Source organism: Centrocercus urophasianus, unplaced genomic scaffold (genome assembly GCF_019232065.1).
Source record: "Centrocercus urophasianus isolate 14NV4802_14NV808 unplaced genomic scaffold, USGS_Curo_1.0 seq_10, whole genome shotgun sequence".
Lineage (NCBI taxonomy): Eukaryota > Metazoa > Chordata > Aves > Galliformes > Phasianidae > Centrocercus > Centrocercus urophasianus.
Genome location: NW_024884142.1, coordinates 65,582,979 through 65,610,948, shown reverse-complemented (window position 1 = coordinate 65,610,948; position 27,970 = coordinate 65,582,979). Strand labels below are relative to the sequence as shown.

The 27,970-nt window shown below is 40.6% G+C and overlaps 1 protein-coding gene across 1 annotated transcript; it reads right to left on the bottom strand.

The window, feature by feature from the left end:
* Positions 1-1,017: 1,017 nt before the first annotated feature.
* On the bottom strand, positions 1,018-27,612 carry KCNK1 (potassium two pore domain channel subfamily K member 1). The gene is made up of 3 exons (XM_042829442.1): positions 27,258-27,612; positions 6,009-6,404; positions 1,018-3,345 (listed from the first exon to the last, which is right to left on the bottom strand). The coding sequence occupies exons 1-3, from the start codon at positions 27,610-27,612 to the stop codon at positions 3,086-3,088; spliced, it is 1,011 nt and encodes a 336-aa protein (XP_042685376.1). The 3' UTR covers positions 1,018-3,085.
* Between the last annotated feature and the right edge of the window lie 358 nt (positions 27,613-27,970).

Below are 27,970 nucleotides of genomic sequence, written 5' to 3'. Positions count from 1 at the left end.
TGTCTGGGAAGAATCGCTCCTAGGGCACAGAACATGTTCTCGGAGGGACAAATGTGGCTGTCACCCAACATCAAAACTCAAGTGGTTCTTCCATTTTCTTTGATCAACTGAAGGTGACAACAGGATGCAGACAATTCTCCATAGGTAACTTACTTCTCTGACTCTCTCTTGCAGCATCTGTTCAGGCAGTGGCATTTTGCAACCAATGCTCTCCATGTGAGTTTACACATACATGCCTCATAGTTTGCTCCTAGGAAAGATAAACATTTTACACCAAGGTTCTTGAACAATAATCTGTTGTCTTCTAAACTGGATTCCAGCTTTAAACACTCCGGCCTTCTGCACTGATTTCACGCAAAGATGTAAATCCACTAGGAAATGAAGCTCACTATTTTGATCAGTGCTACTGATAACAGGCAATGACAGTTTTTCATTCATTTCCTCAAATACTGCAGTAGTTAGTCTATAAAGACAAGGTAAATGTTATGCCACTATTTTTTATTTGCTATATTCAGTCAGCATCTGAAACAAAAACAAACACACTTTGGAATGCTTTTTTTCCCTATACGAATAACCAATACAACGCTAAGCTACAGTCATTTTCAAAGTTAAGTAGCACGCTCTGGCATTAACAGTCTCTCCTTGTGTTGAGGAAGACTACCTAAAAGACACGCAATCTTGACAAATGCAGACAGGCTTTTTGCACAGTATGTGCACGCACACACTACTAAAGAAAATACGCCTCACTTCATAGTGCAGGCAGCCAAAAGCCATACTTGCTTTAAGTTAAAAAAAAAAAAAGACTCACCTACATCACAGTATTACTGCTTAGTTTATCGCTTCTGCTTTGAATTCTGTGCTTTCATTTAACGTGTCTATGTTTTGCAACTGTGTACAAATTGCAGAATTATTTTGTATACCATTTAGTATCTGTGCATATCCTTTACAGCTTAATGTTACACTAAATTAAAAGAAACCTTAAATTTTAAGGTACTGACAACAATAAAATTTCACTAAAAAAAAAAAAAAAAACCAAAACAGTATCAATATTTCTTGTGGTACAGTATGCTTATTTTTATGCCAGTTTTATTTTATGCCATAGTTTCCTATTATTCACTGTATAAAGAGAAACCTAGGAAAACAAAATCTAAAATGCTGTGCCTAAATTGATTAAACTCTGGTGATTTATGATATATGTACAGTATATAAATATATTTATGTATATATGTACATATATATTGATTAACATTTGTTATAAATAGAACTGTTAACTTAAGCAGTATAAAAATAGCCACTCTCCTGGGAACATGCAAACACAGTATGCTCTCACCTAATCTATAAAACCCAAAACAACAACCTTTAGCTCTGATTTTCTACAAATATAAATTGAAGACTTTTAGTTAGCTTAGCCATAAAGTATGTTTTTTCCAGTAAAGATATAAAATTGGTTTGATGCTAGCTATAATCAAGCTCAAACACAGAATATTTTGGGTTATTTACTTTCAAGTATTTTTCCCATGTGAGCTAATTCTAGACAAGCTGCATTTTTTTTTTCTTTTACAGTAAAATATTCTTCAGCTCTAAACACTACAAGCCAAATTACAGGCAATCTGTCATGCTTGCACTGCAGGGAAAAGGCTCTCTTCTACACTATTCCTATGTGGGAGGTTGTCCTAATATGGCTATTTGTGCTCCAGATCTTTTATTCATTGCAAAACATTACCGAGATTCCCATTTTGTAGATTCTTAAGGCCAGAAGAGAGTACTGTCACCACTTAGTCTCATCTCCTGCTCCCTGAAATTCACTTTGAGGTCCCTGCATTCAGCACAGTGACAGGTAGCTGGAGTAAAATGCCTCTCCTGTTACAGCCAAAGAGGTTCCAGCTTCAGAAGTTGATGGGATCTTGACTCTGTAGTGACTTTTCCCAAGGGGAAAAAAATTCGGTTCCATCCGGTTCCATCTGAACCAAAATGACATTTTTCCTGTTTTCTTGCCATATGAAAAACTGAAAAATTGTCTGGAAACATTCCATTCTCCTCCAAAGTGCTCTGAGTACTAGCTAGAAAACCAAATAAAGAAAAAGGGGCTGTGCTCAAAGATGACTCTACTTCTATTCCTCCAGATGCCTGCTGGGCTGTACTGTAAATGAAACAGAGTTGAGCCCTTACTCTGCTCATAAGACTTCAACCCTTATCTAGGAGAAATGCTTAAAGCAGTTGACTATGACAAATATGGCATATGTTGAATTTCAGTTCCCCTTTTCATTTTGTTCCATTCAGCCAAAAAACCCAAAACATTCCTACACATTCCAAAGGGAAGAGGACTCTCCTTTCCCTGCAGCCCTATTATCCAGCACTTTCAAATGGCTCCTGCGACCTCTCAGAGTTTACATAAGTATTTTTTACAAAGCAAAACAGCATGGAAGACTCAAGGCACATTCTCTTCAGGACAACATTCTTCCTGTGATTAGGGGACATATTAAGGAAGTAGGAAATTTGAATGCAAATGGCCTGGGCAGAGGATGGAAACCTGCTTTTTCATTCCTAGCATTATTGTTTGCACATGCAACTTACTGGGTAATGGATCAGCTAGACACTCCTCTCCAGCAGGTTTACAGATACTGCTCTGGAAATGTTTTCCAGATGAAGATATTTGGTGTGTTTGGAATAAATCTGAGACTACCTTTCTGAGATAAAGTACATATTGCAAAGTTTCACCCAGCTGTAAGTCAGGGCATGCAATCAGATGACTTGGATTTCAGTGAAGGCCCTGCTCTCCTAAAGACAGATGAAGTTGCTTGTCTGAGCCTTTCTCTCTGGTACCTCTGAAAGTGGTATTCCCACCTCTTTATCTCTCAAGCAAAATGGCCTGATGTTCCCAGTCACATCCTGCATTTCTTTCCCTATTCCCAGGGTGGCTCCCACACTTTTCCCCAGAAGTCCTTCCTATGTTAGAAGTGATGAATCTTTGTTTAAAATAGCACAGTCTTCCAGCTTCAATGTTTTCAGGAAAATAAAAGATACATTCTATTTCTTATAGTAAGTAGCATATATGCACCAAAACAATGTTGTGTGTGCCCCTGTATTAATTGTTTAGAGAGCTGTCATTGGAAGTTGGGGACTGGGAAGTCACAAAAGGCTCGTTTGCCTTCTGATCGTCCTTCATGGAGGCTGCTTGGTCTGAGATGGAGGAGAAAGAGAGCTGGTCATGTTCCATTATATGCACGTGGTCCTCTTCCTTGTCCTTCTTCACATAAAACAGCTTCCTAAACTTTTTGAGCTCATGGAGTTCACAGAACGTCTCAAGAACCACCAACATCGCAATGAGGCCCAGCAAGAGGTAACCTGGGTACAAAAGGAAAAAAAAAAAAAAAGGCTGTAATTGTTATCAAATTCAGTGGGGCTTGAACACTTTTAACCCTGTATCTTCCTCCATATATTCCATCCCTGCCATCTCTGAATATTATGTTAATCTTCTCTCTGACCCAGTTTGGGCTGTCAAATCCAGCCCCTGCTCTCTTGCATTCTACAGTCAACAAGACTCCACATAATAATTTTTAAAAAGTAACAGTAGTGGTTTAGAATCTGTTGCAACTGTACCAGAGAAAAGTATGTAAAAGCATTTAACGAATTGGAATCTTAAAATTTAACTTAACAAGCTTATTGATTACACACTCTCAAAATATTTAACTCTCAGACTGAGACCGTTAGAATCGGGGTTCCATATGACTAGCAGCTCATTATGCTCTTTTGTTTTTCACTCCAAATGTGTAACTGAATTGGAGTAAAGGCATTAAAAAGAGCATTTCTTAATCCCAATGCTTCATTAGATCCTTGCAACTCATCATTACAACGTATCAAGGATCATGACAACTTGAATAATTTATCATTTCAATGAGTAAATCAAGCAGAAGCGTATAATTATTAATAAAGCATGCTCATCCAAAGGCTGAATATTAAATGTGCTGAAAGATCAACACAGATTAATTACTACAATCTACGCATGGACAATGCTCTGTTACCAAAAGGCATAAATATTTTACAAGCAGTTGCAGATTATTCACTAAAAATAACATTTCCTTCTCCCTTCCAGGAGCACTGTTAAATCAATACTGCAATACCAAGCACTGATCTAAATCAACACTATAGCTAAAATATATGAACTGTTTTTAATCTTTATCTCATGAATTCAAATGCAATGTATGCATTAGCACAGGGAGGAAATAACAAAGCTATGCCAATTAGAAGGCATCTATAAATCTGCAATGAGAACTTTTAATCATCTCTGAAACACTGTCCAAGTAATCCAACACTTCATTTAGGACACCTGCATTTTCCTTGGAAAGCCTGTAGTAAACATTAAGGGTTTTCAGATCTGGGACTCCACAACTTTTCTTGGAAGAAAATTTAGGTTCAGAAAGAGAAAAATATTTTACACATTGTGTTTTGTTCCATGACTTGTTTGCATGAGAGAAGAAAGGCTAATTCAAAAGTTACGACCTTGGGTTATTTTGTTTCAAATTAGAAATACATCACTTTGCCTATTGGCTACTTTTTCCATTTAGAATTTCTTTCTATTTGTTTTCTAAGCATTCTAAAGCTTGAAATTGAAAAGTTGTCTCTGTACTGAAAAAGAAAACTTGACTTTTCAGGTTAAAAAAAAAAAAATTAATCCCAAATGTCATCTTACAGTTTTTAAGGTTTTCAGAATTTTTATGATGTATTTATTACGCATGACTTTTACTACTCAATCATTTAGCATCACCAGGTTAACTCTGGAGATCGGCAGGGTAGTAATTAAAAGCTACTGCCAGTAACATAAACAGGATGGGGAAACGAAAAAATCTGAAATGACCCAAATACTGCACTCCAGATGGGGCCTCACAAATGCAGAGGGTGACAATCACCTCTCTCTCCCTGCTGTTCCCCCTCTTTTGATGCAGCCCAGGATATTGCTGGCCTTTCAGGCTGCAAGAGCGCACTGCAGGCTCAGGTCTGGCTTTTCATCCACCAGAACCTCCAAGTCCTTCTCCCAGTCTGTACACATAGGTTGGCATGCCCTAACCCAAGTGCAACACCTTGTACTCGGCCTTGTGGAATCTCAGTAGTTTCATGTTAAGTTTTGGCTAGTTCAAGGACTTGTTTCCAGGAATGCAAAACACAAAACCAAGCTAATGGACACTTTGACTACATTATGATTACTGGATCACGTATGGGAGTCCAGATAAAGACATGGTAGCCTAAGACACAGACCTGAAGGATGGCTTGCTGTTTTGGCTACTTAAATCTTTCAATGAGTGCCTCTGCTGAACCAGGACTGTGCAGACTGAAGCCAGATCAGAAACATTCATTCAGAACGTCAACACACAGATCACTTTCTCGGTTCTACTTTTTCATCTAATCACTGATCACTGTGCCACTGCTCTGTGTCAGACCTAATTAAGCAATTATAATTTAACATACAAGGTCTTGCTGTATCATCATTTCACTCTATTTGTATTACTTTGACAGCTGATATGTCCTAAAGCCAGCTACAGCTAGCTTATGTTACAACTGGAGTAAGAAATTTTGCTCTTCTGCCCGTTTCCCATTCCTCCTTTATCTCTGTCTGCCTGTCATCTCACCTTACAGGATGACCTTGGGCTACAAGGATCATTTTCTGACTCTGTGATGCTCTGTGTAATCTTAGCTCCACGTTCTCCTATCCATTTTCATAACAATAACATGAACATTTTTTTGCTATTATTAATAAGAGAGTATGTAGATATGCTTTAGCACAACGGAGTTTTGTTTTCAGAATCTCCTTTTTAACTAGGAAACTGACTATTTAAAGCACAGTTGCCTATAGTTGCCTTCAGCTGCAACATTGCATAGTTACCAACAACACCCAGTTTGCAAGCTGACAGCTCACAAAACAATCACCAGCTCTGGAAGAGACACATAATGCCTATTTTTTTTTAATTTTTAATAAAGTGCCTCTTAGGTAACTGGTTAGCTTGAACACTTACATGTAATTCCAATTTTATACAGCTCTCGGAACTTTTGATTGTAGCCTTCTCCTGGCACATAGTCTCCTAGGCCAATAGTGCTCAGGGAAATGAAACAAAAGTAAAAAGACTCCAAAAAATTCCAGTCATCTTCCAGAACAGAAAAAATTGCCGCTGGGATAAAGAAAAAGCATGAGACAGTGATGAACCCAAGGACTACAGCGTGGATGATGGCAACAATCTGCTTGGAGAAACCCCAGCGAATGTGGAAATAGAGTACAGGCCGCCTGGTGACGTAAACAATGATGCGCTGTACCACTGCTGTCAGGAAAAGCAGCGTAAAGGGGATCCCGATGACCGAGTAGATGATGCAGAAGGCCTTCCCTCCATCAGATAAAGGCACTGTGTGTCCATAACCTAGAATAAAGCAGAGGGAAAACATAGGCTGAGTCAAAGCTTAGACTTCATGTATCCATTTCATATTAGATATACTGCGTGAAATAAAGAATAGTGATGGGATCTGTTGACCTGGCTTAAGCAGGTAAATGGAGTCTAAGTACTGACAAGAAGGAAATAAAAATCCAAAAATATTCTTGTATTTCAAAATGGTGAAAGTAACTATATTAATGCTTATTTTTAAGAAAAATGTAACATGTACTCAACAGCAGGAAACCTACAGCAGGAAAACTGCTTAATTCTGGGTTTTCCTACTGACCTTTTTGCTTAGTTTTACCAAGTGATGCAGCAACTTCTTTTACTCACCTTGTCAAGAAGAATCATTCATACTCCAGAAAAGCATTCCTAGATCTACATAGTAGTATAATGCTCTAAGTCCTTATGTGAAAAACACTGAAATTGGACTTAAAGCATTTAAATCAACACTCCAGACTGTACGCTTCCATACTGCCAAGAACTGTTTAGATAATAAAGCATCCAGCATTACGAGCAGAGCAAAGATTTTCACAGGAAAACTCAGTGGATCCAACCACTGTGGCTGGATTTCTGCCTTGTTGTTTGTGCTACAAATACCAACTATCATTTGTTTCAAGTGCAGGAATCACAGAATCATAGAATTGCCTTGGTTGAAGAAAGATCATCTAGTTTCAACTGCCCTGCTATGTGCAGGGTCACCAACCACTAGACCAGGCTGCCCACAGCCACATCCAGCCTGGAATGTATCCATTGTTTTTTGTTGTTGTTGTTTGGTTTTTTACAAGGCAATCAAGGCACATCTCAATTCCACAAATGTGTGGTGCAATTACACCTGTACACAGCGCTAGCAGCTATGCCATCAAACGTGCTCGGCCTGGTTTTAAGTGCAAATCATGGGTGCGGAAAAGAACAGTAAAGCTTCCACTTTCTGTTCTACTCCATCCCTAGAAACGTTGGACATCTAAACTGTTTTTGACTATGAGTAAGTGCTGAGCTGACATTTCCTTGGCCTTCTCCATCAGAACCTCAGGCCTTGCCCCTCAGAGATGTCCCAGTATTCATCAAAGCAGATCCCATAGCTTCATATGTAAATGATGGCATTTGTTATGTATTTCATTTACCATTTTATCCTACTCACTTTCCAGTGCTATTTTATGATCCAGTTGCCCAGTGGTTTTTCCATCCTTACAACCTTAATTTTGTGTCTTTAGTCTCTTTTCTATCTCATCTACAAACACATTAATATAATTGAACAGCACTCATCCCAAAAAAGGCTTTTGAGGAACATTCCTTGTGACGGAATCACAAAATTACCAAGGTTGAAAAAGACCTTCAAGATCATCCAGTCCAACCATCCACCTATCACCAACAGTACTCACTAAACCATGTCCCTCAACACAAAATCCAAATGCTCCTTGAACACCTTCAGGGTCAGTGACTCCACCACCTCCCTGGGCAGCCCATTCCAGTGCCTGACCACTCTTTCAGAAAAGTAGTATTTCCTAACGTCCAGCCTAAATCTCCCCTGGTGCAGCTTGAAGCAGCTTGAAGTTTAAAGAGTATTATTTATACCTAACTCCTTCTATTGACTATTCGTAAGTTAGAAGCACCATTCCTTCCAGAAAACTCACACAGAAATGCATACAAGACCAGCAGTATATGCCATATTAAATAAGTTCAACACTCCATCTAGTTCAGCATCCTGACATGGACTTTTACTTAATTGCTCATACAAAGAGCAAAACTTCTCAAGATGTGCATGTCTGGTTTTCAGTTATGTCTGTGTATTGGAAAAAATCTCCTTAAAAAATTTTAACTCTTATGACTTGGAGAGCTTCAGCTGTTGTGAGTTTACACAAATATACAAAACATCTCTACCTGCTTGGATGTAGTTTTGAATGACCCTCTATTCTACAAAATTTCTTATTTTAAAAAATAATTTAATATGCTTTAACCTTTTTATATTGACTTTGTTGCAGAGAGTCACACAGGTCAACTAAGTGCTCAATAAAATTAGACAACAGACACCTACTACACAGAATGAAAGAAACACTACATTATGCAGCAGATCTATACATGCCAAACCATCTGCTCAGACTCAAATTATCTCCTGGGAAAGGTATTTTGCCTTTTCTACTTCTATCAGCCATGCATTGGGAAAAACAAGTGACAACTTTAGGGATGAAAACACAGGCAGGTAGTTAACAACTTCTTAGCACACCATCAGATGTAAACCTCTCTCCTCCCTGCTGTAGGGAACCTGCTTTGGCAGGGGGGGTGGACACGATGATCTCTGGAGGTCCCTTCCAACCCCTACAATTCTGTATCACAGATGGAAAAAAAGAATTTGAAGGACTGGAAAAATAGGCAAAAACTGGTTCATAGATAAAAAAAAAAGTGCAAAATCAGTAGTGCTGCACTTCTGCTAGAAAGGACTTTTCAGAACTTTCACTCAGAAGTTTGAGACACTTTAAAACAACTAAAAGACGACATTTAAAAGTTGTTTGAAAAAAAGCAGAAGGAAAAAAATCAAGAGGTCACAGTTGAGTTTCTTTAAACAAGTCTGAGAACTCCGATGTCCAGCCGGGACAGAAGAAGGAGAAAAAAATCCCTTTTACGGTGGGCATTTTTAAACAAAGGAAATTCATTTGCATCACATTTTCGCTGCCTCCTCAGTTGAGCCACTAATGGAACTGATTCTGTGTGCACTGGGAGGAGGAAGACATGCTGTAAACCGAACTGATTAAGTGACCTGGGTCAAAAAAAATGAGGGAAAGTGAGGAGGCAATTTGCTTGAAACTTAGTTCATTTCTCTAATTAAAGCTTATGGTGCAGTCCTCAAGCAGCTGCAGCAGCATAATTAGGAAGGCGACGAAGGGCGTGGCAGAAACTGCTTAAGACAGTTTTGTCATAAAGGAAATCATTAAGTCCTTGCTCACACAGCAGCATTAAGGGTGAATTAAAACTCCCCAGCTGTAGTGATTTGATTTAGTGCTGCTCCAGCTCCCTCCAACGATACATCCCTCCAACGTCTCTAGACCAAAAGCGGTAAAAAATATTCAAACAATTAAGTTAATCATAAAAACTACATCTTTCCCATAACGATTTTTCACCTCATCACTTCTCAGAAAAGAGAATTCTATTTTGCCAATTACAAGTTACAATTTCACTGTGAAATTACACAGGTTTCTTCCAAAGCAAAGAGACTCCAACATACTGACATGCATCTCTGTACTGACTGACTGTACACAGCTTCAGTTCCTTCTGAAACCATCTTCTACTGCGTCAATGCCGAAGACTATTAATTCCTCAGAACCACCATCCTGCCAGCTGAGTCTGGAATTAGCTCAGAAAGAACTGGTTCACATAATGAGCTCATTAATGTTGCCTTCTGCACCAAGAAAGGTGGAAATGGCATTGAACGCAGTCAGTTTTGTAATAAGATTGTGTAAGTCACTTGCGTGGCTGTAAGGATCATCTGAATCAAAGCTATCAACCCAATGACATGGATATAATGGTACCTACATTTAAAGGTGGCTTCAAAACTAATTTCTACCAGAACAGTTGTACATCAAAGCATTTATATGTTGGAAAGTATATAAAGGTTACCACATCTGCTCTTAGACAGGAAGGAATATTCCACCTGTCCGAAGAAAGAAACAGGTCTAGAAACTCTGCCCACAGATTTCAGGAAGAGGGGATGCTGATGAATAAAACTGTGGAAAATGTCTGAAGGAGAGCAAGGAATATTCCCCATATATAGGTAAATACATTGTGATAAAATATTTGCTTTATGATCTTACATTTGGTATTGAACCGCCAAAGGGTTTGTATCACTGCTGGCAAAAAAACACTCCTGTTTAATTCCTGTCCTACTAACATGTCATGGGTCAGCCTAAACACAGACACAGTGATCTACTGACACATAACACACCCATTTTCAGAAAGCACAGCAATCCTACGTGAATAGTTTAGTCTGCATGAGGTTTTATTGAGCTTGATCTTTGCACAAGATAATGCTTCTGTTGGGAAATTATTTCGATGAAATAAATACTTTGCAGCAAAAAAAAATACATTAAAATTAGTCAGTTTTTTAAAAAATAATATATGAATAATTGTATTTTTAAATGTATGTTGTAAGCATTTGGAACTCAACATACAAATAACTATTCAAAATAAAAACAGTAAGAAAGATACCTATTATCACAGTAGAAACACAGTGGAAAAGGAATGATTATACTGAGCACTGTGAGACAGAGTCTATACCAGCATCATCACTATTTAACCTACCTCCCTTTTTTTCCCATTTTTAAAGTAGCAGTCATCAATGAGAAAAACACTTACAGAGCAATTTTGAGAAATAAAAAAAAAAAACCAACACAAAACATAGTAATGGAGATCATCATTAAATGGTGCAGTATGGGAGAGAAAAACAACAGTATGTGCACATTACAATTCCCTTTTGGAGAAGAACTTCTAAGCTCCCTATCTCAAAATCAGCCTCACATTTTTTCATACATTCTCACAGAATCAGAATCACAGGCTGTGATTGGAGGGGACTTCTGGGTCCATCTGCTCCAACAGAGTCTGGCTCTGTCCACTTAGCACTCTCTCTTCATGTATCTACAACCACTGATTAGATCCCTCAAAGCATCCTCTTCTCCAGGCTAAACAGCCCCAGATTTTCTTGATGGGAGGGGATGCTGAAGTCCCATCATCATTTTTGTGGCCCCATGTCTCTCATATGCTGGGGAGCCCAGAACAGGACACAAAACTTCAAGTGCGGTCTCACCAGTGCTGAGCATTGTGAAGGATCACCTCCCTCCATCTGCTGGCAACACTCCTCACACAGCCCAAGACACCATTAGCCTGGATGACAGTAAGACTGCCCTACATCACCATATATACCATGAAATACTCCAGATGGGAAACCAAAATTGTGCCATGTGCATTTCTTTCCAAGTCCTTTTATTTTCTTTCCTATACCAATTATGCATCAAGAGGAACTGTGCCACTGTAAATATTCAGAACAAGTAACAATAAAACACGAATATCCTTTTGTTTCTGTCTCCAAATTCTGACATACTTTCATATGAATTATTATTAATCTTTTCTACCAAGTAGAGATGAAAATTTAACATGTTCATACAAACTAGGGAAAAAAAACCATTATTGAGGATTGATGAAAAATAGTTTTGCAGTGCTCCACCCTTGAGTTAGCTATGTCTCTATCCATAAAATAGTAATACAGCAATGCATGTTAAAAACATTTTTTTTAAGTAAGTACAAGTGACATAATATTAAGCAGTACAACTACCCTATTACCACTTCAATCACCAAGAGAAAAGCTGCCACCAGTGCGGGGGGGCCTTTGAAAATTATATACTTAGGAATGGTAATTTTCTATTTAAATTTTGACAATTTTGATACCCAGAGGCAGCAGGAGAAATAACAAGATGTCATGAAAAAGGAAATCTTTTGTGTTTCACTTGTTGACAAAACTAGTCCTTTAAAATAAGAAAATAGCTTGGTTGTGCAACAAGAGCTGATATCTTATTTTAAATTTTTCATCTAAATTTTACAAAACAAACAAACAAACAAACAAAAAAAACCCCAACATTTGATCATACTATCTAAGGCATGAAGTATATGCCAAGTCCTGTCCAGAACGAATTACTTTAACTATAGGAATATCAAGTATAGCAATGGAAGAAATGAAGGTGGAAAAAAGGTAAGACTTGCATAGCCACTTTGTTTGCATTAGCACAGTAGATGTGGATCTGTACAGCAGAATAACTGATTGCACAGGCCTAAGGTCATTACATTTGGGAAAGCAGGAGGTTAGCTTCAGATTTGCTTTACTTTTTTCACAGATGGATGCCCACTTTAGTAGTTGAGGTGCACTTCATAGCTCTTCAATGTTGCCTCCTTCAGCTTTGTTCCACTGAAGAGAAATCCAGTTTGCATGCTCCAAGGCCTGTCCATGGTGCATTCCACCAGTGGGAACGATCAGGAGACTTGGTTCAGCAGCACACTCCTGACCTGAAACAAGGCACTACTGCATACGTACCCACACAGGGCTAAGAAATTTGGTAGACTTCAGCAGCCTTCAAAAGGTTTGAAAATTAACTTAAAAGTACCTCTGCAGCATCACCTCCTGCACTCACATTCAGCAGGCCCCTGGCAGAGCAGTTTAAAAGTGCAGCTCCTTATATGAGAAATGCTTCCTTTTCTTTGATAGGCTCCAGTTTTCATAGGAAATACCTTCATTTATAAATAGTTTCTGAATTGCCACGATGACTCATACAGATGGAAGATCAGTGATGACTGATTAACACTCCATGGGGCTACCTGAACCACAGGTCGCTCAAGAAAATACAAGGACACTCCATAATCTGGAAGGAGACTAGACATAACTAAATCAACTCAAACAAATACTAATACTTCCTTAATTCTAGCCTAATTCTACACTTTTTTCCACCACATGGTTCACTCCATGTCTCACTCATCATATCATGCGTGCCAATGCAAAGATTACAGCTGGATGGGCACTCTGAATGGCTAGTAATATTTCGATCATTTACTGTGACTATTGTTTTAGTCAGTTATTACCTATAGTTTCTATTTAATGTAGTGGAAAATATTACCATCACTGCTGTACAGTTATAATGATGAACTAGTCACACACCAGTGGCTATAAGGAAGTACTCAGCACAATGCTGCGCAGGAAAATGGGTTCTACCAGAGCTGTGCAAATGGTAGTTTCACTACACAAGCCAAAAAAAGCCAAAAAAATCAAGTACAGAAATTAGTAAGTCCTTTCCACACCCCAGATGATTATTGATGAGTGGTTGGTGAAGTAACATTTCTTTTCAGTTCAGGGTTAGAGAGAAACACAGCTCAAAAGGTAATAACTTTAAGTTATTTTAAGTGAAAATTGAGAGCACTCTTTCATGTTGCAGCCTGATACAGGATCTCCCTAATCCTGCCTGGATACATTACATCTGAGTAAAGCACTCATCAGCAGCCCAAGAGGACCCTCAAACAGTCTAAACAAAAGCAGATTGCTTGCCCCTACAAAAGGGCCTGCTGCTTGAAACTACGGTGGCACAGCTCCACGCAAGGCTCAATTTCCAGGGCTATTAAACATGCCATTAGAAAGGACACATGCTCTATAGGATAAGCTTGAGTTCTCCAGACGCTCAGCTGGTAGAGCTTTCCCATTTGCCATGTGTGAACACAAAATCAGCTCTTTTTAAATCCTACTGTAAGCTACCCAGTTCCTACAAAACCATTAATTGTGAAAATTCTCCAACAGCATGCTAAACCTTGAGCCCAGTGTGAGGTTTGTGGGGGCTGGACAGAGTCCTGATAGCTTCAACCATGTTTTGTGGAGAAATGTGCCATTAAGGACTCCATGTTCTATGTGTACACAGTGCTCAAGACAGAAGCAAAGACTGGATACATGAGCGTATTGAGCAGACAAGGCTGCTAAATCGATGTGTCAAAGCATTCAGGCTTCAATTCTATCACAGATGACAGTCAAAAGATATGTAGGCATTGCTGCGCTTGCTAGTTAAAAACAACAGCAGCAAAACTTACTAAGGTTGTTTTAAAACCTGAAGTACATAAATATATTATATATATTTTATACTGTATACACTATATATGTATATTGGGATTTGGTTCCTCTTAGTGTTCTTCCGGATTTAAGACCCTATAAGGGTAAAATGCAATCAAACCAGAAATCTGTTGGTGTTTGCCTTCCCCCCAGCTCTCAATAACAGCACATTGCCAGAAATATTTATCCAAAACCAGAGCATCACATTTTTAAAAGTGCCACTAGCAGTCATTTAGCATAAGTAATGCAACAGGCATCTTGAATCAAGAGTTCCCCTGAAATCTCAGCTTCATAATTCAATGTGGGGGGAAGAAGAATACAAAAATGACAAAAGTCTGCTGAATAATAGATAACACCAACAGGTCAAAAGCAAGGTTAGACTTCCTGAGGGCTACTCAGAGAATTCAGCAAAGAGAATTCCAGTTATTGTTTCATTAGCTTACCTGCCTGCTAGGCAACAGATGGTAAAAAAATCTGTTCCGAAGTACTCCCTCCCTCCTACCAGACTACTTTATTACGCATTTTTCCTAATAGAAAAACTGCCTCAGAAACTAAAATTTGATAAAAGAGAAACGTGAATGGATTTTAGAAAGGAACATCTACTTGTAGTTCTGTGAATGTTAGAAAACGAGGCAAGGTTTTGCGCTTATCTTTTGTTAAGGGTTTTTGCTCTGTTAGGTTTAACAACACACGTGCAGCAATATTGCACACATGCGTACTACATTATATATACATATCATATTATATATTGCAATATAATATTGCATATTACAATCACTGGTTTTTAAAGCGACTGATTGCCAAGATAAAAAAAAGCAATCAAAGAAACAGGTTTATTAAAAAGCTTAAGAACTTCAACATCAATTCTGAAGTATTGAAAAAGGTACAAACCTTTCTGCAGTTCTTCCTGGGATTCACAGCCCAGAATGTTCAGTGTGGAGGAAAGATAAATAAATCTTAACATGGAAAATGCTTTCGCAAAACAGAGAATGCAATGTTACCGAATAGATTTAGTCACTACTTTGTACATGACAGTGATCTTCCCATTTCATGTGGTAATTTGGCAAAATCATTGTGATACATCCGCCTTGACTACAGCATAAGTGATATACCTTGAACAACAGTAAGACTTCCAGATTTCATCCTTAGATATGGCAGTCTGCAACAATGACACCTACAGAAAAATTCATTTCAGTAGCTTAGGAATGTACTTAGCATTTAAGTGGCAGCGAACCTGTGAAGATACACACATTCTGAAGAGACTAGCAAAAGATGGAGCTGCTTCTGTCTCAGAAAACGTCTGGAACCGTGGTTTCATTTCATGCTGCAATTTTCTCTTTCCCCACCTCCTCTAATTTTCCTGAAATGGGATTTAAAATTCTATCAACTACTTCAGTCTTCCAACATCTGAAAGACATTGTTTACGCGCGGTATACTACAGGGATGTGCCAGCTGCCACTGCTGAGCCCAGCACCTGTGCAGTACAGTATTCAGCTTGAAAAGAACGAGTCTAGTGCTGCTTACTGGGAAGGGGCTTCTAAAAATTGATAATGAGCACCTGGTACCATCCTGAATTTATCTTGGGAGGTGTCAAAAGCTTTGAATGTGTTGCAGTGGCACTTACTGCAGTACTTTCATCACATCTAATTAGTGAAGAATACCTATCTAGCCTTGCTAAGTTATCATTTCTTGCACTGAAATGAGCCACAGTTGTTCTTCCTATCATCTGGGAATAAAAAGAAACAACCAGCTGCATATTAGTATGCTTCCCACCTCTACTCTGGAACAAAAATTGCTTTATTGCACCATCAGGAAAAACAGAGCATGAAAATAGTGAATGAAACTGGCATTGTGAGCAGTAAAGAATTATCATGCAGCAATGAAAATTAAGCAATTTCATGCTGGGAAGTTGAAAACAAATCCGTAAGCAGCATATTTCCATTAAAATGCAACCTCACACGGAAGAGAGTGTTATCTACTAAATACAATGGGGAATAGGAATTTATACTTCTAATCTTGCAGCTTATTTGATATGTGGAACTCAGGAAAATGACTAGCACCAGCTTCCTCATTTGGCAGAGAAAGACACGCACTACTTACATATCTTCACAAGATGCCTCAATATTTTAAACTCAAATGACAATGACCCAAACCCAATGACAATGCATTGGCACGTAAATAAATCCTTTACCTGCAGTTTTAATAGCTACTTCTTAGAAATGTGAAGAATTCAAAAACACAAAGAGCAAAAAAAGAGGCAAATCAACATGAGCAGCAGCAATCAGTGAATCAACTGACCAAAATATAGAGAACTAAACTGCATCAGTCTCCACTTTCACGGAAGGTACGTTTCATCTGGAATATTTATTTCTAACTTGAAGTTAACACTTACAGCTTCTAAAATTAAAATAAACAGTTTACAAAAGGGCCAAATTGAAATATTTCTCAGATGAGATGGCTTATTTTAAATCACAGTCCTAAACGTGATGTTTGACAGTACTCTGCTATCTGCATACAGTCTAACTGGATATACTCACCACTTTATGCTCAAAACATAAAGATACACTACAAAATAAAGAAAACACTTCAGCTGTCATGAGAGCTAAGCCACTGAACTGTAAGCAAATTCTACAAATATTGAATATTGGATCATTCGCATGCTTAGAACAGCCCATAATAGCAAACACCAACTGCAGCCATAAACTCAATTAGTCAGACTAAAATCGGGATAGCCAGGATTATCACTGCTGTTTATGTGCTACCAACAAGTAAGAGGAAAGCAAAAGGAAAGAACAGCACTGTAGTTGCACATGCTATGATGAAGAAGCATAGATAGCTTTGTTCAACTAGAAATTATTAAGAAATAATTAGCAACGTAGCGTTGAGAAAGGCAAACTACAGATACAAGACATTTGGACAAAAATATAAAGATATGAACAGAGCAACTTCAATCACCATCAAACACCAAACTGCCTGCTCAGACTAATGGTAATTTATTTTAAAACGATGTTTCTTTAGTTTGCTAGCAAAATGCCTCTTGGTCAGATATTTGACATCTTTGGAAATTCTTGCAACTACAGTAACAGACTTCAGATCTCATTTCCTTAAGTCCCAGTATCTTAAAGTTACACATGCATGTGAATCTGCCTAGCAACCACTCAGCCCCCTTCTATCAGTGCATTTGCAAATGGCCAACAAGAAAAAGGCTAGACTGATGCAACCCGTGACTAAGGGAAGTGGGATGCTGTAAGCAGGAGCTCTCAGACCTCTGTACATTGTGGGGAGGAGAAGGTGGTAAGCCGGCTGGTAATCCCAAAATAAAGGCCTGGCACTGAAGAGCCCAGGTCAGCAAAGTGTAAATTGACAGTTTGCACGTCTTACCAAGGGAAGTATTACTTTGCAAGCATCTGGCCCCAGGAACACATACCTGGTTTCTTGTAATCGTCAGTGATCAGGATTTATAAAGAGTAACTAAACAGAGCAGTATGACTGCATTAGCTCCCTAGTTTCAAATATGATGAAATTTATCATATAATACTAATTATCTAGTGGGAAAAAATACAGCTCCCCTCAAGATGCATGCATCTCAGGTACAGCAAATAGATTCCTGTCAGGGTGTAGAAATACTTCAGTGATGGCACCTGGTTTAACAAACAGAGGAGCCCTGTAAATTTTTTTCAGTTTTGCTAGCTATCATTTTAATCTTGCTTGAAATAATGCTTCTTCACAAGGCGCAGTCAGCAATTGTCTGATGCATCATCAGTACAGGAAACACTTTCTTAGGTTGCTGGCCCCTTTCTTACATCTGCTGTCAATTTGGCTGCACGCTTTGGATTCTTTTCACACTTTCACCAAATTGTTACATGAGGCACCTGATTTAATCTAAGGGGTCCTGCTGAGAAAGAAAATCTTTTCTCTTTGTGGGTCTACCCCTATTGCACAAGTTGTAGCTTATCTAAATGCAGCAACTCAGAACTAACTAATCCTGCAGAAAGTGATTACTTTTTTTTTTTCCTAGGCTGATAAGCTGACTCGGCTAACTCTTGTGGTCCAGGAAGCAACAGACCTAGCACAGAGAATAAGGCAGAGCCATAGGGTGGCAGACAGGAGTCCAAGCTGCGCTCCTTCCAGCAGCAGAGTTGTTACACAGCTCAGCATATTTGATTTTATTTCATCCTCATAAAGGATGAGTCCAAGCACAACTAAGCTGATGTCTCAATGACTCTTGGAACAGCCCAGAACAACACCTGAGAAGCATTCAGTCACTGAACTGGGCCTGGTGTTACCTTTTTGGTTTGGCTGGTGGCTGCTGTTCCAGACTTGGCAGAGACTGGAGCCAACTACAATTCCAAATAAACGCTGGAGGAGACCATCCCTTCCCTCTCTGCATTGATGCTATAAATAGGGGTATGAGGTGGGGGAGGCTGGCCTGCTCTCTTTTTTTTGCCGCTGTTGCCCTTCTCGGTTCTACATCACATGGAGCACCATGGAGGCAGGCCAGGCACTGGATCCAAACCTGGTTATCTTTGTGTCTGCCTTTAGTTCTCTTCCTCCTTTTCCTCTCTCTTTCAAAGTTATTAAGTAATGCAAGGCTTATTTGAATTTCCTATCAAATCCAACAGCTTAGGTAGATAGAATTGTGGGAAGGCCAACGCATGTAGGATACCTGTTTTGTAGAAGTCTCCTTTAAAATTCATCTTTTTTCCTCTTCTGTATGGATCTTGAATAGGATTAGTGAATCCTCCCTTTCTTCACGGACAGGACGTGACACATCCTGAGCAAACACTTTGCTATGAATAAGGACAGGCAATCAGCAGACTAAAGCTGAGCAAACTGTACCTTCTTCCCACAAAGGCTATTCACGCATCTGAAAAGTTATCTGGGCTGTATTAGCTGATAACAGTCTTGTTATCTGCACTGAGTACACAACAGTACAACCTCCTAGCTGGGAGTGGCAATACTTCTACAGTCTCCATTGAAAAAAAAATATGGAAGTATGTATTACAGACTGATATGGAGTTTTTAAGTCCTTGTTCAAGTACCTGCAGTTTTCACTACTACTACTACTGAAGAGGAAAAGTATAACTGCCAAAAACCAGTAACAACAACAACAAACCCCACAACCATCCAAAGCAAGAAAATGACGTCATGAGGAAGTGTATCTGCAAGATGGAAAAAAAATCAGGTTACAGTAAAGGAGCGTGGCCCAGGAACAAAGAACTGCAAGGCAACATTCACATGCTCCTATCCCGATCACTCCTACACAATCTTTCACAAATGTCTTTTCTCCTCTTTGCCTTACTTCATCCTTTTGCAGAATGCATACAGAAGTGCCACTCTGCCACATAAGACACGGAACATAATGAAAGTGCTCCAGAAAGTAAAGCAGTACTTGGATGCAAATGCTTCAGTATCTACTGACAGAAGATGGTTCAGAAACATCAGAGATTATCACCCTCTCCCTCTTGAAATCTACAAACACTGTATAATGCAAAGGTAAAATCTGGAACTCAAAAATCTGTTAATGATGTTAAGAGAGTTCCTAGTTTTGGGTGAGCTCCATTACAAGTAACAATATGTGAATGACATTTTCCTCTAAGCCGCGTGCAAAACTGTCAGATGGCAATTACCCCAGAAAGCTTGACCTGAACACGCAATTGGCTTCAATTAGTGCAAACAGCTGCACTGAAAGGTCTGACTAAGAGATTTTTGCACTATAGATAGGCGGAATATAAATAAATAACTTCATAACAAAGTAGGGCAGAAACTTGTCCTTCCTCAGATTTTCTCTTATCAACGTGAATTGCTGATTGACAGAACACAACATCAGACATTTCTGCACACTGTTTGCTTGCCTAATGGGAGTTACAGTAATGGGGGAGAGGATTTTTCAAAAGACATTGTTTAACTCACCTATGGGCATTAGCATCTGTTATATAACAGCTTCATTACCAAATGCCAACCATTCAGATTGACAGCATTTCACATTTGTTCCATGCATCATTCTAACACTTCTCTGTAGCGACATCTTTCAAACAGTAACAACACATCTTTGAATCTTAGCCATCTTGGAATACTGAGATAGCAATACAGTAAAGTTAGGCCATAAAAATATGTTACAAGACATGCTGCAAACTATTTAAAATTTAATTGCCCAGTAGATCATACAGCCTGAAGATTCCAAAATTCTAGGAGAAATGATAGTTCTACAGTTCGACACAGTTTTCTCATTTGTGTAGGCTTCAACAGGAAAAACTTATCCCTTTCTTGTACAGTGTATGGTTGGTTAACAGCTACTTAAATGATACAGAGAGTAGAAATCTCATGGCCTTTTCATGTTAATGTTCAATACAACAAGAAATCTTCATGGTTTTTCTCAGCCTTTTATAAAGTTACACATAAAGATTTGTATGCACAGCTGTTGCTTTCCACTACAGCTTTAAAGCCATGACTCCTATGAATTCAGCCTACTTACTATAGGGGAACAGGCAAAATTATAGTATTAGCCTTGCCTTTGCATTTGGTGACTCTGAAGGAACAAAACCCTTTTCAAACTATATAATAAACACAGGAAAGCACCCACTCTAGCTTGCCTCTGGACTTTGGCACTAATGCATTGTATGTTGCAATGTCTGAACCTGGCAATCATATTTTCAAATGTGTTCCTTGTAGGTTTAAAATAACAAAGTAAAAGTCCAACTGCCACGTAAGAGATAATTCAATACAAGCTTTAAGATAAAAGCATACATAAGTCCCACTCAATTCAGTACTACCATCATCTTTAGTCTTCCATCACTTTTTCATCATCTTGCTGTAAAATCATATTGCATTTTAAACCAATTACAGTAAGTATTCAACACATGCACATAACAAAAAGGAAGAGCTTTGTAAAACAGTAAATTTTACAATCACTGTTGTTTGGCTGCTTCCTTTTTCCTCGACACAGAAGGCTTTTGCCCTGCAATTCTGTACGTCACTTAGCTTCAGGACACTAGGTGAGTCACATTTAGGCACATTTAGGAAAGGAAGATTCAAAACCAGACATGCACTTGTGCTAGAATTCCCACAGGCTTAGCAATTGGGAAGTTTTCTGTAGATCAAACTACTTTTCCCTCTCAAAGGTACAAAAGACAAACCCTGTGCTCATGCTTTTACCCTCACTGCGTGTTTCTTTAAGAAAAACCTGGCAAATAGCTTCTACCAACACTGCAGAAAATATTTAAGCTGAATCAGACGCGTAGCTTTCTATTTTAATGGCATACCACCACATCAATTCCAACTGCATGCAGTTCCTTTACTGTAAACGCTGAAAAATATTCAACATCTAAATAAAATATTTTTGTATTGATTTAGAAAACGACTCCCTTTATACTCACCTCAGCATAACAGTCAGCAATGTCATATAGCAAGTACAACAAAGAAACAAAGTTCCAAAATATAAGTGCTTCCTGATGTTAATTTTCATTTTCATTTGTAAAAGTCAGAACCCTGAAGTTACATTCATCTATTCTTGAGATTAAGTTTCTGCTTACAAAAAAATAATAATAATTAGTGCCTTTTTTCATTGTACAACATATTACTCAACCCTGTCATTTCAGTACTTCCTTTCCCTGAAACTAAGACACACTCTTGCACTGTAATAGAGGACAGTAAAAGGATGCACAAAGTCTCTACTCTCTGTTAGCTTAACACCAGTCCAGATTCATGATTTTTAAGAGAAGGAAACTGCTATTAAAGTTTCTGCTGGTACACAACATGCAAGTTTGGTGGAGGACATCGCCCTGCTTTCTCTCATGCTAAACAGTGGTGTGGAGACTACTGGGTTGGTCTGTTCTGCTGGTGAAACCTGTTTCCCAGCCCAGCCTCACTCCCCTGCTGCTGTCAGGAAGCACTACTTAAGCACTCTCATTGCTTCCACATCTTTATTCCTCTGAAGCCTCAGAGGTACTGTTACACTTTCTGAAACTTACGCTACTGGTATGAAAATTAGTTGAGCGCCATGGTAACACTGACGATCATCAGCAGGAAAACTCGCCAGTTTCACGTCCGTGCTTTAGTGGTGGCTGGGGAACCACTTGGATTGATATGAGGGTTTTCTCCAAGTTTTCATTCTCTGTTTTCAGAGGGGAATGCACACCTCCTTTCCAGTGGAAAGAAAATTCATGTGTTCTTGAAAAAACCACTCCAATACTTCTCTGAAGCAAAGCCACTAGAAAATCTTTCCTTCATTTCTTTCTTTCTTTTCCAGTTTTTAATTACATTACCTCTTTGTCCTTTGAGAAATGCAATCTTACAAAAGATTTTTGCTAGGTTCTCAGGTGGAAAAGCAGCAGACCACAGGGTCATCGCCAGTAACTACTCTAGAATTGGAACTAAACACTGTACGAATATTGTAGCCATTAAGCAGCTGACGTCAGGTCCAGAAACACAACTGGAATTTAGGCAGCTAACTCTAGGAAAAAAAAAGTTATTGCTACTTTCTACTCCTGAAATTGCTCAGGTATGCCAATCTCTCTCAAATTGAGAAGATTTCATTTCTGTACATGCCAGGAAACATTGTGATCTTTGTATGGTTTAGCAGCTTGTAGCCTACTTTATAATTAACATGGAGCAGGGGCTCAACCAGGAATTTCTCTGGAACTGTGATGTTCTTCTATAAGGAAAAGTATAGATGATTAAAATGACGCAGTGGATCAAAATGAAACAGAGAACAAAAAACAGCCAACAGACTGAAAAAACTATAGATTTTAGAAAATGGCTGTTTTGAGTTATATACATGTGGAAGTGAAAATAGCATTCAGTAATGGCTAGGAACTGCAGGATTTGGTTATTAACTGTATACACATTAGAAGTCCTGTTCTGAAGGTGTATGTAAGTTTTAGCTTAGGATTCAATTTAGAGATGTCAGCAGAATGACAATAAAATCTCCAACTTTGCAAAAGGATTACAAACTTTTTAACAAAAGGCAGATTTTTGAAGAGATTACTCTTCCTTTCAAGATATAAGTATCAGAGGACAAAATAAAACCAATCAGAGTAATAATTAGAAATAATAAGAGGGAAATCAGAAGCCACATTATCTATCTGTGAGAAACTGCAAATAATTTTAACACATCAGAAATAGAGAAGTAACAAAATTAACATTTACAAAGGAGTCAATTAACAAGCCCAGGATAGAACATCATCAACTCAGTCCTGACCCCAGTTACACTGTGTATCAAACTAAGTTCAATGGACTGCCTCATTCATTTTCTTTTTTTTCTTCCAGAAGAGAAAAAATGACCTTAGACCTAATACAGAAGGATGAGAGGCAGCAACAATAGTCCTTCCAGTGTGGAGAGCTGCTGGAGTAGCTCCACACCACTGAGATGAGAGCAAGGCAGGCAGCACAGCAGGATGCAGAAGTGAGGACAGAGCAGGTAAGGGCAGCACTCCATCCATCACCAGCCACCACTGCTCCGAACAACAAAGCAGTAATGCTATTCCATAGCTTCTCTGGTTTCTGCCAGGATTTAGCCTGTACTACTCATTGGCCTGCAAAGCATAAACACTGGATTAGAGCTAGGGTTGCCACCCTTTATTTCAACAAGTACAAACCGATGGCTGTGGTCACATGAGACGCCTGCAATTACAAGCCTGCATGAGAAGACAGACCCGGATATCCTCTCTTCTACCTTCTATGTCAATAGAGAACACAAGGGCTTTGTCTCAGGCACACAAGAGGTAACACCACCAGGCTATTGGCTGGAACTATCACCTCTGGTTAAGTAAAAAGCAACTCACATCCTGAAGCATTAAGAAAAGGATATTTCCTTCTCAAAATGTTTGCTGTCATTAATTTTTACAAATACTGGCATTTTGGAAATAGTCATGTAAGTGACTTATCTGCCTCAATCTCAGACAGGCTGATGAGTTGGAGGTTTTTTGCTTTGTTTTCTTCAACTTAAGCCCCTTATCTAATAGTTTTAAATTTGAAGTTGTTTCGACTTTGTTTAATGTTGCCATGCACTCTAAGACAGGGATTGTGACACAAAGCATCCAATCTACCTTCTACCTTATTACATCCTATTTGTCTTGTTTTCTCTTACAGACTAGCACTGTATGTCTTATGAAGCTGTTTTCTCTCTTTTTCCTCAAGAGAGGAGAAAACCATTAGTTCAAATCTTTGTCCTGAGAAGAGCATAAAGCAAACCTCACCTTAAAACTCTCCTGTGCCCCAAATGAAAGCACTCTGGGGGTGGACTGAAATAGGGCAGTGGCAAGTCTGGAGCTGCTCTGCAGTCAGTAAAAATGGAAATGTACCCCAAGAGGAGAGCAGACACACAGGCAGACAGAATGACTCTTTCACTCTGTGCATGACTACTGAAGCTATGAGGTGGGACTGGACACCACGCCTGATTCTGAGAGGGTTGGAGATTCATGATCCTTGAGGTCCCTTCCAACTCTGGCCATTCTGTGATTTTGGGACCACCTCCTGATCAATCTATAAGGAGACAGCTACAGCAAACAGCTACAGCAAAAAGCTATGGCTGTTTCTCCAGTGCCAGCTAACATTCAGCCATTCTCCAGGGATTTGTGTTCAAATCCCTCCAAGCAAAGGAGGGAAAAAAAATGTGGTTTCCTCACATCCTAAATCAACATCCAAACAGTCAGCACATTGAAAAGTAACCCCGCCTTGGCATCTTTCTCCGACTCACCTCTTCATTTCTTTCACTTTCCTTACTGGGGCTCCAGCATAAAGAACATTCCACCACACACTGCTGCACAATCTAGCTTTGTCTCCTACAGCATCTTGAGCAAACCACATTTTCCTGTGAGTGCTGTTGCTAAGCAACTAGTTACTCCTACAAGAGAAACGAAGTTCCCTCCCAAAGTTTAGCATCTCCACCCTGGTGAGTAGCTGCAATTTATCATAGGTATTTAAATGATCCACAAGTGCTTCACACAGGAGCAACACAAGGAAGCCTCAGTTTTCCACTGGAGACAGAGATAACCAAGTTTAAACTATCATAAAGTTTGTATTTTTACATACAAGAGCAAACAGACGTGGTTTCAACGCAGTCACTGCTACAGCCTGCTGAACCTTCACCCCCAGCCCACGGCAGGGATGTGTTGCAGTTTGTGGCTGTCCTGGGGCAGTCTGCACACACAGCCCGTACGAATTTCTTCCAAGTAATAATTACCTTACTGTTTTTATTTTACAAATGGCATCCATTGAAGAATATTCCAGAATTCTTAACTGGCTTTATCATCTTTTTCAAGGCTTTTTTTCTAGTTAGGATGAAGCCAATGCACATAAAATGAAAGGGAGGGAACAAGAAGTGGAGTTCAGGGTGCTGAGATCAAACTTACCCTATGCGTTTTATGTGCATTTGTTCACATGATGAATGGCAAATTCCATCAGCCATCATCAAATTCCATCCATTCCTAAGGAACATCCTCCAAGTGCTCCTTGCAATTTCATATTGCCTCTCCTAGCCTAAAAACATGGTACCATCAGTTGGGACCAGCAGAATTGCATCTGTCAAAAAACTTTTCACCTTTCTGTCAAATAAAAACTCTCTGTAATAAGCAGACAACCTGATCTGTATACTCAGTGACTTAAAAAAAAAAAAGTTAATGCTTGTTCCAATAATTCAGGCAATGCTAAAATCAGCTACACCGCAAAACAGTCAATGCCATTACTGGTATCAGCTGATTAAGTTTGCATTAGTAGTGTGAGCGATCATTTTGGAGCAATGGAAAAAACATGGCATATTTTGTATAGTACCACCTGACTGCCAAGGCTTGGATCTCTGGAAGGGCAGCACTCTGGACAACTTTTAGGTAAATTTTTGAAGCTCTTCTTAATCAAAGAGCTTCTGCTACTGATTTTAGTGAGGAACTCAATTGTTCAGGTTTTCACAGTTCAACTTCCCAGCATAAATGCCTGAACTCATTCTTCTCAAGGAGGCTGACCATTACACCCATACCTGAAAGACAACTGTTTTGAAAAATAAGTGCTTACAAAAACTTTGGCTAAAGGAATGTTGACTCGAGATTTTCAAAATACCAATGAACCTGCTATCTGGAACCAAGTGAGCATTATGTAACATTAAGCCAAAACAGACAGTAAAGGGAAAAGAAAAAAAACAACAACCAACCCACACACCAAGAAACTGCCACAAACCAAAACACTGTCATTTAACAACTGGGTATTTCCCCTCAGTCCAGACTGAAAGAAATGCAAAAGAGGCTGAGTCCATAATAAGTGCTTCTAAAAGCAATGAGAAGTTGTAAGATGGGCATCTGGCTGGATTTCCAAAAGCACCTTCCTGGGGGGAAGGGGAGGAGTAAACGTGGCACACTGCCTGCCTCTTTAAGGACTGAGCAAAGTCAATACTTTTGCTCTCGGTGCTTAGTAGGGCGGACTTAAAAATACAGCTTCATTTTTAATAATTTAGCATGCACAGGGACATCAGTGCAGATGCTTGTGGGAGGCACCACTAATTCATCAGAGACGCTTCTTACACAGGAGAATTCTGCAGCTCCTGGGAAATCAGGCGCGGCTCGAATGTCCCCTGCTCTGCCCTACAGCCATTTGCGGGCGCCTCTTTGCTATGACCGTCACAAGGCAGCCCGACGCCCTCCTGAAGCCAAGGGCAGGTAGGATGAAAGTTGCATCAATGAGATGTAACTTGATATGAGATGAGAACTCAGAGCCTCTGCACCCCGACTCTGTGCAAGGCTCACAGAGTCTCTTCTTGCCTCCATTGCGAGATGCCCCAAATCCGACAATGACCCACAGAACCAGAGGGCTACATTCAGACTGACAGAAAGGCAGAACGTCGGATCTCTGGCGGAGCAGCAGATGACCCGGTGCCGGCTGTGCCGGCGGCACCGGCCGGCACAGCGCAGCTTCCAGGTGCGGCAGGGCAGAGCGCTCAGACACGGAGGCTCAGCGAATTAAAGACGCGCTCTTTCCAGGCACCCACCCAGCCGTTGTTTTTTCCACAGCCAAACGAACGACGCCTGGGCTCGCCCTGCCTCGGTCGCTCCGCCCGCGGCCGGGGGCGGCCTGCTCGGCGGTTCCCCTCCCGCCGCAAGGCCCCGACCCGGCCGCGGCCCCGCGGGTTCCCGAGAGGCCGCCCCGCTCCCCGCGGCGAGAGGGGCGCCGAGAGGAGCCCCGCTCGGTGAGGCCTCCGGCGCCGCGCGGTGTCGGGCCCGCCGCCGCCTTACCCGTGGTGGAGAGCACGGTGCTGGCGAAGAAGAGCGAGGAGGTGAAGTCCCAGTTCCAGTTGCCCGAGGCGTTGCTGAGCACCGAGACGCCGTAGTTGCTGGCCTCCAGCACCCGCAGCAGGAACTGCTCCAGCTGCTGCTCCGACAGGCACGCGTGCTCCACCAGGAAGCGCTGCTTCAGCTTGCCCAGCTCCTGCCGCAGCAGGTCCTCGTAGGGCAGCTCCACCGAGGAGAAGACGACGGCGCCGAATACCAGGTAGAGCAGGTAGCCCAGCACCAGCAGGGCGAAGCACCAGGCGGAGCGGTGCTGCTCTACGAGCCGCACGCAGGAGCTGCCCGCCAGCGACTGCAGCATCTTCCCGGGCCGCCGAGCGGGAGCGCGGCCGCTGCCGCCTGCAGTTGCTGCGCCTGCCGGCTCGGAGCGCGCGGAGCGGCGCTGATGTGGCGCTCACGTGGCGGCGCCGCGCAGGTAGCGCGCCCGGGGCCGCCCAACCGACAGCCGCCGGCGCGCCGGGCGGGACGGGACGGCCTACGCGCGCCGTGCCTCTGTCGGCGTTCCCTGGAGGACGCTGGGCGGGAGTCCCGGTCCAACCCGCTGGGGCGGGGCGGCCAGGGAAGCCGGGCAGGGCGCGTATCCTCCCCTTTGTACGCAGGAGTGCGGGAGATCCCCCCGCCTCGGTCTGGAACGCGGACGCCAGCGAAAGCTTTCCCTC